Source organism: Nerophis ophidion, unplaced genomic scaffold (genome assembly GCF_033978795.1).
Source record: "Nerophis ophidion isolate RoL-2023_Sa unplaced genomic scaffold, RoL_Noph_v1.0 HiC_scaffold_318, whole genome shotgun sequence".
Lineage (NCBI taxonomy): Eukaryota > Metazoa > Chordata > Actinopteri > Syngnathiformes > Syngnathidae > Nerophis > Nerophis ophidion.
The window spans coordinates 46,904-57,858 of NW_026907240.1; the positions used below are offsets into that span (position 1 = coordinate 46,904).

Here is a 10,955-nt window from a genome sequence, read left to right on the forward strand (position 1 = left end):
ACCTGGGAGTCTGGCCGCATAGTCGTTATACCTGCTCAACCAACCTTTTTAAGTTACGGTTGGGTAGTTAACATGGGCGCCTATTGCATCGAACCTTGATAGCTGTTCAGCAAACCATTTTAAGTTACAGTTTTAACAAGTACCAATCGTTGAAACTGTGAGTCAGGATGGTGTGTGGAAAAGCTAAATGCCCTTGTCAGTCTCCCTGATAGTAAAATTGTGAAAGCAAACTTTTTGACGAATGCTCTATTAAAATATGACATTCGATATTGGTTTTACCATCGACTGGTGATTTTGATGTGCTGCCCAAACAGTGAGGTAGACCGTCAATGTTCTATTAATAGCAAAACCCTTGGACTCTGAAAGTAATAACATGTTGAAAACTGTGAAAAGAGAAGCCGCTGCAAAGAAGGCTTTGTAGAATCAAGAAGTTTGGAAAATCCTGGACTTTCCAAAATGGTGTAATAGGTTAAAAATTGTGGAAACATTGTATTTTTGTAACTTTATTTGTAATTATTTTCCATGTTTATTAAAAATTTAAAAGTAAATGAGGCAATTCCTGATGGAATTGTGTACGAATGCTCCAATGCTGGGAGACTGACACAGGCATTTTGCTTTCACACACACCATTCTGACCCACGGTTTCAACACTTGGTACTTCTTAAAACCGTAACTTAAAAGGGTTGGCTAAACAGCTACCAAGGTACGAGGCAATTGGCGCCCATGTTAACTACCCAACCGTAACTTAAAAAGGTTGGTTGAACAGCTATAAGGACTACGCAGCCAGTCTGCGGCCGGGCAGCCCTTCGCTGCTGTTGCCCGGAGGGCACAGCATGCATGGGCTGCCCGGCGGCCGGGCAGCCCTTCGCTGCTGTTGCCCGGAGGGCACAGCATGCATGGGCTGCCCGGCGGCCGGGCAGCCCTTCGCTGCTGTTGCCCGGAGGGCACAGCATGCATGGGCTGCCCGGCGGCCGGGCAGCCCTTCGCTGCTGTTGCCCGGGCTCCTTGTGTTTTCTTTCTACTTACTAAATATATCTTTTCTGTTCCAAATAGCATCACTGATGTCAACGGCAACATTTGATGATCATTTGAAAAATTAAAAATCCTGCGGTATAGGCATATTTGGCAGGAGGTGTCTTCTGCCAAGGCATTTACTCTCCTGAAGGAATAAATAAAGTAGTATCTAATCTAAATTTATTGATGTCTTGGACAATTTCTCAATCGGTGGAGAATTGTTGAAGTAATAACATGTTGAAATGACAAATGGTAATACGGAATTTCGGGAAAACGGAGAATTTTTCCACTTCTTATGCAGAAGAAAGCTTCGACGGTGGTGTTTTTCGGTCAGACGCTGGCAGCGGTGGCGCAGCCGCTCATCATCTTCACGCCCACCAAGATGGCGGCGTTGTGGTTCCCCGATCACCAGCGAGCCACGGCCAACATGATGGCCTCCATGGGTGAGTGAGAAATGTGGAAGTGTTTCCCCCACAGGACTGCAATCTACACTATATTGCCAAAAGTATTTGGCCAGCCATCCAAATGATGAGAATCAGGTGTCCTAATCACTTGGCCCGGCCGCAGGTGTATAGAATCAAGCACTTAGGCATGGAGACTGTTTTTACAAACATTTGTGAAAGAATGGGCCGCTCTCAGTGATTTCCAGCGTGGAACTGTCATTGGACGCCACCTTTGCAACAAATCCAGTGGCGAAATTTCCTCGCTCCTAAATATTCCAAAGTCAACTGTCGGCTTTATTATAAGAAAATGGAAGAGTTTGGGAACAACATCAACTCAGCCACCAATTAGTAGACCATGTAAACTGACAGAGAGGGGTCAGCGGAGAAATGACGGTGTGGTGTTGGTTTTCAGGAGTTGGGCTTGGCCCCTTAGTTCCAGTGAAAGGAACTTTGAATACTCCAGGATACCAAAACCTTTTGGACAATTCCACGCTCCTAACATGATTGTGCACCACTGCACAAAGCAAGGGCCATAAAGGCATGGATGACAGAGTCTGATGCAGCTGAACTTGACTGGCCTGCACAGAGTCCTGACCTGAACCCAATAGAACACCTTTGGGATGAATTAGAATGGAGACTGAGAGCCAGGCCTTCTCCACCAACATCAGTGTGTGACCTCCCCAATGCGCTTTTGGAAGAATGGTGGAAAATTCCTATAAAGACACTCGGCAACCTTGTGGACAGCCTTCCCAGAAAAGTTGAAGCTGTAATAGCTGCAAAAGGTGGACCCACATCATATTGAACGCTATGGGTTAGGAATGATATGGCCCTTCAAGTTCATATGTGAGTCAAGGCAGGTGGCCAGATACTTTTGGCAATATAGTGTATTTGTTGGCGGCGGTGGTTTGCCTTGGAATAATCCACTATTTTGCATAAATGGCTGTAAAAAAACATGAAATGCAAAACATTCATGTTTAGAATGAGTGTTGTCACAGTTCCACAATTAACGAATGTACTTTTAAATTCACTATTAATTTACAATAATATTGGTCAATATTATTACATATGTAAATATATATTGTATATTTTAAAACATTAAAATAAAAATAGATCTTCAATTAATTATTGAATTCACTACTTCTATTGAAAACTGCTTCAAACTGTCAAGTATTTAAAGAGGTCCTATTATTTGAGAACCACTGGACCAGGATGGCGCAAGCGGGGATCGAACCTGGAACCCTCAAGTTGCTGGCACGGCCGCTCTACCAACCAAGCTGTACCGCCCTTTAAAATGGTAATACTAACTGTGGGGTGTTTTACCGCGGTTATCATTAATACCATTCATGGTTCCATCCCTAGAGTGATTTTAGATGTGGGAGGGGCCCACAGATGCATTCATGGTCTACAAAAGTCTTTCCAATGGATGAGTCACTTTTTGGAAAAAGAGGTCTGATTACGCAATATAGCAAGAAAGTGGTTACGTTGGCAACACTGATCCCTTCCTGCTACATGGTCTTATGCTCTGGCAGACCAAGTGAGTTACAAGGTGTCTATGAGCAATTTTATGGGAGACACTTGACATGGAGGTGATCATCTTTAGCCCGCTGTTCCTCCACAGCCAACCCGCTGGGCATCCTCATCGCCAACATGGCGTCTCCAAAGATCGCTCGCACGGCACAACTCCCACTTTTGGTGAGTTATATAGAATTACTGAATAGCTGATTAAAGGATCTCAAGGTAAAAATAAATGTTCACCTGTCATCCTTCAGATGTTGGTCTATGCCGTTGTTGCCTGCGTCAGCTGTTTCCTCGTCACCATGGGCATGCGGTAATAATAATAATTCACCCCTATACAATATCCTACCCTAATACCCTACTGTGCAATACTACCCATCCATCCATTTTCTACCGCTTATTCCCTTCAAGTGCAATACGTCCGACACTGATTGTTATTTATTACTTTGGTACTCTTGTCTTGTTCTGTATATTGTACAGTATTTTGTATTTCTATAGTGTTTTGTATATTGTACAGGATTGCTTCTTATTTTTATTGGATTGTAGTCTGTTTATTTCAATTGATAGTTTTTCCTTTATTACCTCTCGTGCCCATATTTGTTTCCACTACCGCACCTTAAGGTGGATTCCTTAATCTCGTTATATGCAAATATAATGACAATAAAGTCCATTCTATTGTATTTTATTCTATTCTATAACATCTCAGCAACAAGCTGTAATATCTTACTGAGATCATTTAGGAGCAAAACCCTTAAAACAAGTGAAACACTAACATAAAATCTGCTTAGTGAGAAGAATGATCTTATCAGACAGAAAATAAGCAGATATCTCCCTTATTTGAAATATTTCATCTTACTTAGATTGTAGTTTTTGCAGTGTGGTGCCGTGTTGTGGGACACACCTGACTCGCCGCCCTTTGTCCTTGTCCCGCCCAGCTGCTGAGGAACCGAGCGTACCTGCTGCTGCTGTGCTTTGGCTCGGGCGTGGCCGTGTTCACCTGCTTCTCCACGCTGCTGGACCAGATCCTGTGTGTGCAGGGATACACCGACGTGAGGACACTTTTTATTCACCTGCTCACGCAATATGAACATTTCATACCAGTTAACTTGAGATCGGTAGGTTGTGAGTTCAAACCCCGGCCAAGTCATACCAAAGACTATAAAAATAGGACCTGTTACCCTCCCTGCTTGGCACTCAGCATCTAGGGTTGGTATTGGGGGTTAAATCACCAAAAATCATTCCCGGACGCGGCCACCGCTGCTGCTCACTGCTCCCCTCACCTCCCAGGGGGTAATCAAGGGGATGGGTCAAATGCAGAGGACAAATTTCATCACAGCTAGTGTGTGTGTGACAATCATTGGTACTTTAACTTGAATCTGAGCAGCTTACTGTTTGAGGTCTTTGATGATTTCCGTGTGTCCTGTCATTATGAAGAAGTGTACCAATCTCTTGTGAGACATGATATGTTTCGGACAGAGGTGGGCAGTAACGCGCTACATTTACTCCGTTACATCTATTTGAGTAACTTTTGGGATGAATTGTACTTCTAAGAGTAGTTTTAATGCAACATACTTTTACTTGAGTATATTTACAGAGAAGAAACGCTACTTTTACTGCGCTCCATTTATCTACATTCAGCTCGCTACTTGCTACTGATTTTTATCGATCTGTTAATGCAGGCTTTGTTTGTTTGGTTTGTCAGACATACCTTCAAAGTAGGATCTATCACATGCACGTGTTTCATCCCTACAGGATTTCGTGGGTCTATGCGGCGCACTCTTCATCGCGTTGGGCATGGTGGGCGCCGCCCTGCCGGGGCTTTACGTTGACAAAACCAAGAAGTTCATAGAGGCCATCAAAGTCAACATGAGCCTCTCTGCCATGGTGGCCTGCGCCTTCACTGTGGTGAGTGCATCTTACACACACCGATTTATTACCTTGTTGAGACCTCGGAAAAATGCCGACCTCTTCAGGACCACCCTTACTAGATATAGAAATATTTGTATTTACAACATTAATAATATATACATACTATGCAAATATAAAAAGCATGAAAAAGGTCATAATTTCACAAGAAAAGCTTAGAATTTTGGCAGGGTTATAATAAAGTTGGAATCGTAGTCAAAATTTTCCAAGAAAAACTGAACATTTGTGCAATATTATGATAAAAGTTGGAATTTTACTCAACAGGTGGAATTTTAGGAGAAAAAGCTTCAACTTTTGGCAATTTTATGAATAGTCACAGTTTTATAACATTTTTGGCAACATTATAATAATAGGAATTTTAATGGGAAATATTATGACACAAAAGTCATAATTTTACTCAAAAAATGTCACTATTTTACAAGAACAATGAAAGAATAGGCAATATTGTGATAAATCTCTATATTTTATATGACAAATGTCACCATTTTGCATTAAAAAGTTATCATTTTACATAAAAAAGTAATAATTCTACGAGAAAATATTGCAAATTACAGAAACAAAAAGAATATGAGAAATTGTTCCCAGTTTTATCAGAAAAAAAAGTCGACACATTGTGAGAAAAAGACTGCTTTTAGTTCATTAAAACATTTTGTTTTACTTCAAGTTATTACGGTATGTCTCTGTGTACATGTTCGCTTTCTTTTTGTTATTAATTTTGGCCAAAGTGGGCGCATTTCAACTTCTTACACACACTTGTTGTTACATATGTTGGCCAGTGGGGGAGCACTTTTAAAACCGACACACAGTCAATTTGAAAAATCCCTCCTTTTTGGGACCACCCTCATTTTGATAGATTTCACCAGCTTGGTTGTAAATGAGACATTCTCTATTAGATGCAATGGTTTTTCCGTATTGGGACCATGATTTATGTCCTAACTTGTTCACACCTCCTCATATGGAAGCTACTTTTCCTTGTTGGTGTCTTCAGAAGGGTAGAAATACAAGAACACACACATCTCACCACAATCCTCCCCAGGTGTGTCTGATACAAGATCAGAAGGTGGCCGTAGCGATTGTTTGCGCTCTTTTTGGCTTCTTGGGTGTCTCCATCTACCCGGCCGTGATGGAGTTGTCCGTGGAATGTTCCTACCCTGTGGGAGAGGCCACCTCCGCCGGACTGGTCTTCATATCAGGGTAACGCACACGTCCTACTTCCTCTCCTCGGCGACTTGAAACTCTAGAACTCTTGCTCTTTGCCCTGCAGACAAGTTCAGTCGCTGATTTACATCATCCTGCTTCAAGCTTTGGCAACACCCATCGCAGAGTCGCCTCGCTTAACCTGCACGCTCGCCCCTCAGAGCTGGAAAGGTAACGTCAGATCAACACCATTTTATCTGCAAATACAGGGCATCTGCACTTTTTACACATTTTCTTGTGTTACAGCCTTTCTCCAAAATGAAATACATTCATTTTTGTCCTCAGAATTCTACACACAATAACCCATAATGACAGTGTCAAATATTTTGCTCATGTTTTCAAACTACAAAATCACATGTACAAACCCCGTTTCCATATGAGTTGGGAAATTGTGTTCGATGTAAATATAAACAGAATACAATGATTTGCAAATCCTTTTCAAGCCATATTCAGTTGAATATGCTACAAAGACAACATATTTCATGTTCAAACTGATAATCATTAACTTTAAAATTTGATGCAAGCAACACGTGACAAAGAAGTTGGGAAAGGTGGCAATAAATACTGATAAAGTTGAGGAATGTTCATCAAACACTTATTTGGAACATCCCACAGGTGTGCAGGCTAATTGGGAACAGGTGGGTGACATTGCTGGGTATAAAATCAGCTTGCCAAAAAATGCTCAGTCTTTCACAAGAAAGGATGGGGCGAGGTACACCCCTTTGTCCACAACTGTGTGAGCAAATAGTCAAACAGTTTAAGAACAACCTTTCTCAAAGTGACATTGCAAGAAATGTAGGGATTTCAACATCTACGCTCCATAATATCATCAAAAGGTTCAGAGAATCTGGAGAAATCACTCCACGTAAGCGGCATGGGCGGAAACCAACATTGAATGACCGTGACCTTCCATCCCTCAGACGGCACTGTATAAAAAAACGACATCAATCTCTAAAGGATATCACCACATGGGCTCAGGAACACTTCAGAAAACCACTGTCACTAAATACAGTTGGTCGCTACATCTTTAAGTGCAAGTTAAAGTTCTGCAATGCAAAGTGAAAGCCATTTATCAACAACATCCGGAAACGCCGCCGGCTTCTCTGGGCCCGAGATCATCTAAGATGGACTGATGCAAAGTGGAAAAATGTTCTTTGGTCTGACAAGTACACATTTCAAATTGTTTTTGGAAATATTTGACATCGTGTCATCCGGACCAATGGGGAAGCGAACCATCCAGACTGTTATCGACGCAAAGTTCAAAAGCCAGCATCTGTGATGGTATGGGGGTGCATTAGTGCCCAAGGCATGGGTAACTTACACATTTATAAAGGCACCATTAATGCTGAAAGGTACATCCAGGTTTTGGAACAACATATGCTGCCATCTAAGCGCCGTCTTTTTCCTGGACGCCCCTGCTTATTTCAGCAAGACAATGCCAAGCCACATTCAGCAGGTGTTACAACAGCGTGGCTTCGTAAAAAAAAAGAGTGCGGGTACTTTCCTGGCCCGCCTGCAGTCCAGACCTGTCTCCCATCGAAAATGTGTAGCGCATTATGAAGCGTAAAATACGACAGCGGAGACCCCGGACTGTTGAACGACTGAAGCTCTCATAAAACAAGAATGGGAAAGAATTCCACTTTCAAAGCTTCAACAATTAGTTTCCTCAGTTCCCAAACGTTTATTGAGTGTTGTTAAAAGAAAAGGTGATGTAAGACAGTAGTGAACATGCCCTTTCCCAACTACTTTGGCACGTGCAGCCATGAAATTCTAAGTTAATTATTATTTGCAAAAAAATAAAATAAAGTTTATGAATTTGAACATCAAATATGTTGTCTTTGTAGCATATTCAACTGAATATGGGTTGAAAAGGATTTGCAAATCATTGTATTCCGTTTATATTTACATCTAACACAATTTCCCAACTCATATGGAAACATGGTTTGTACATCAGTATTCATAGATTTTCCAAAATGTAGCCCTGAGTGGGAGGAGTTTGGACCCCCCTGAATTGGAGGTTAGGGTAAGAAAAGGTTGGTGTGGGCGTGTCCTTAATGGTCCTGTGCCTGCTGTGTCCCATCAGTTCCTGTGATGCTGCTGTCCGCACTGAGCGCCGTGTCCTCCTGCATCTTCCTCATCTTCTTCCACACGCCCTACAGGCGCCTGGAGGACGAAAAAGCCGCCATTTACGGGACCGGCCAGGGCAACGGAACCGCCGCCAGCGAGAACAAGTGATCCGGCCGAGTAACGTTTTCATAACAAAATAACCAAGAAGTATTTTGTCCTTTGTTATGTCACCACTTTTATGGAGGTTCATTTATATCTTCATTAGGAAAAGTTTTCTTTTGACAATTTCCATCCATTTCCTACCGCTTGTCCCTTTTGGGGTCGCGGGGGGTGCTGGAGCCTATCTCAGCTGTATTCGGGCGGAAGGCGGTGTACACCCTGGACAAGTCGCCACCTCATCACAGATAGACAGACAACATTCACACTAGGGACCATTTAGTGTTGCCAATCAACCTATCCCCAGGTGCATGTCTTTGGAGGTGGGAGGAAGCCGGAGTACCCGGAGGGAACCCACGCAGTCACGGGGAGAACATGCAAACTCCACACCGAAAGATTTTAGTCCTAGTTTGATCACGTAAGCCAGGACCTTCGTATTGTGAGGCACATGCACTAACCCCCTGTGCCACCGTGCCATTTATGCAACTGAATTTTGTGTACATCAAATTATGCTGGCAGATGAGTACTGTTACTTTCAAATATGACTCAAGTAAAAAGTGTTGATCACAATAATTAGTTGAGCAAGTATTGTGTGATGGGTTATACTTGCTTTTCTACCTTTATTTGAAGGAACTCAAAGCGCTTTGACACCAGTTCCATATTCACCCTTTCACACACTGATGTCAGGAGCTGCCATGCAAGGTGCTAACCAGGCCCCATCAGGAGCAAGGGTGAAGTGTCTTGCTCAAGGACACAACGGACGTGACTAGGATGGTAGAAGGTGGGGATTGAACCAGTAACCCTCAGGTTGCTGGCACGGCCACTCTCCCGACTTCGCCACGCCGTCCCCGTGATAAAACGACTCAAGTATTTAGTAACTTGCGAGTAACTTCTGATTTATTCAAGAGCTGATTTTGTAATGGTCTTGGAATACAATTGTAGTTGGTGTGTGTCAAATATAAAAATCACACTTTTCTCCAGTTGGAAGTGGAATTCTTGTAGGCTGAAATGTGAACATTTCTACTGACACACATGATATAAATGCTCTTTTTACTAGTTTAAAAGTAACAATTGAGGATTTTTGCTGCCTTTTCTGACGTCATGTCACAATTACAGTCAGTATGTTTCTATCTACGAAGTTAGTCGGATTTTTCAAATCATTCAGTTTCTTCTATTTTCACAGCAGCATGTGGACTTTCCATGATCTTACCTCTAATGCAGGGGTCACCAACCTTTTTGAAAGCAAGAGCTACTTCTTGGGTACTAATTAATGCGAAGGGCTACCAGTTTGATACACACTTAAATAAATTGCTAGAAATAGCCAATTTGCTCAATTTACCTTTAACTCTATGTTATTATTAAAAAATAATGATATTTATCTTTGTGGAAACACTGATCATCTTAATGATTTCTCACAATAAATATATATAGAAACAAATAAATATTTTTTTAAAAAAAAGGGTATTTCTGTCTGTCATTCCGTCTACATTTTTTTCCCTTCTACTGAAAGTTTTTTGTAGAGAATAAATGATGAAAAAAACACTTAATTGAACGGTTTACAAGAGGAGAAAACACAAAAAAAAAGAAAATTAAATTTTGAAACATAGTTTATCTTCAAATTCCATCCATCCATCCATTTTCTACCGCTTATTCCCTTTTGGGGTCGCTGGCGCCTATCTCAGCTACAATCGGGTGGAAGGCGGGGTACACCCTGGACAAGTCGCCAACTTATATCTTCAAATTCGACTCTTTAAAATTCTAAATCCAACCGAAAAAAAGAAGAGAAAAACTAGCTAATTTGAATATTTTTGAAAAAAAAAAAAAAAAAAAAAATTATGGAACATCTTTAGTCATTTTTCCTGATTAAGATTGATTTTAGAATTTTGATGACATGTTTAAATAGGTTAAAATCCAATCTGCACTTTGTTAGAATATATAACAAATTGGACCAAGCTATATTTCTAACAAAGACAAATCATTATTTCTTCTAGATTTTCCAGAACAAAATTTTTAAAAGACATTCAAAAGACTTTGAAATAAGATTTAAATTTGATTCCACAGATTTTCTAGATTTGCCAGAATATTTTTTGGGAATTTTAATCATAATAAGTTTGAAGAAATATTTCCCAAATATTTTTTGTCGAAAAAAAATGAAGCTAAAATGAAGAATTAAATTAAAATGTATTTATTATTCTTTACAATAAAAAAAATTAATTTACTTGAACATTGATTTAAATTGTCAGGAAAGAATCAATCAATCAATCAATGTTTACTTATATAGCCCTAAATCACTAGTGTCTCAAAGGGCTGCACAAACCACTACCACATCCTCGGTAGGCCCACATAAGGGCAGGAAATTAAAAGGTAAAGAGGTATATTTGTTTAAAAATCCAAAATCATTTTTAAGGTTGTATTTTTTCTCTAAAATTGTCTTTCTGAAAGTTATAAAAAGCAAAGTAAACAAGTAAATGAATTTATTTAAACAAGTGAAGACCAAATCTCAAAAATATTTTCTTGGATTTTTTCATTCGATTTGAGTTTTGTTTTTCTTAGAATTCAAAATGTTGATCAAAGCGAGACCAGCTTGCTAGTAAATAAATACAATTTAAAGTATTTTTTGCCATTGCTCAAAACAAA

The 10,955-nt window shown here is 40.5% G+C and overlaps 1 protein-coding gene across 1 annotated transcript; it reads left to right on the forward strand.

Annotated features, from left to right (window-relative positions):
• The first annotated feature begins 1,309 nt into the window (after positions 1-1,309).
• LOC133547982 (solute carrier family 49 member A3-like) lies at positions 1,310-8,900 on the forward strand. Its single transcript, XM_061893430.1, has 9 exons — positions 1,310-1,457; positions 3,076-3,149; positions 3,227-3,285; positions 3,849-3,852; positions 3,908-4,021; positions 4,725-4,877; positions 5,935-6,092; positions 6,163-6,266; positions 8,179-8,900. Exons 1-9 carry the CDS (start codon positions 1,310-1,312, stop codon positions 8,328-8,330), a joined length of 966 nt encoding a protein of 321 aa, XP_061749414.1. The 3' UTR covers positions 8,331-8,900.
• Positions 8,901-10,955: the final 2,055 nt, after the last annotated feature.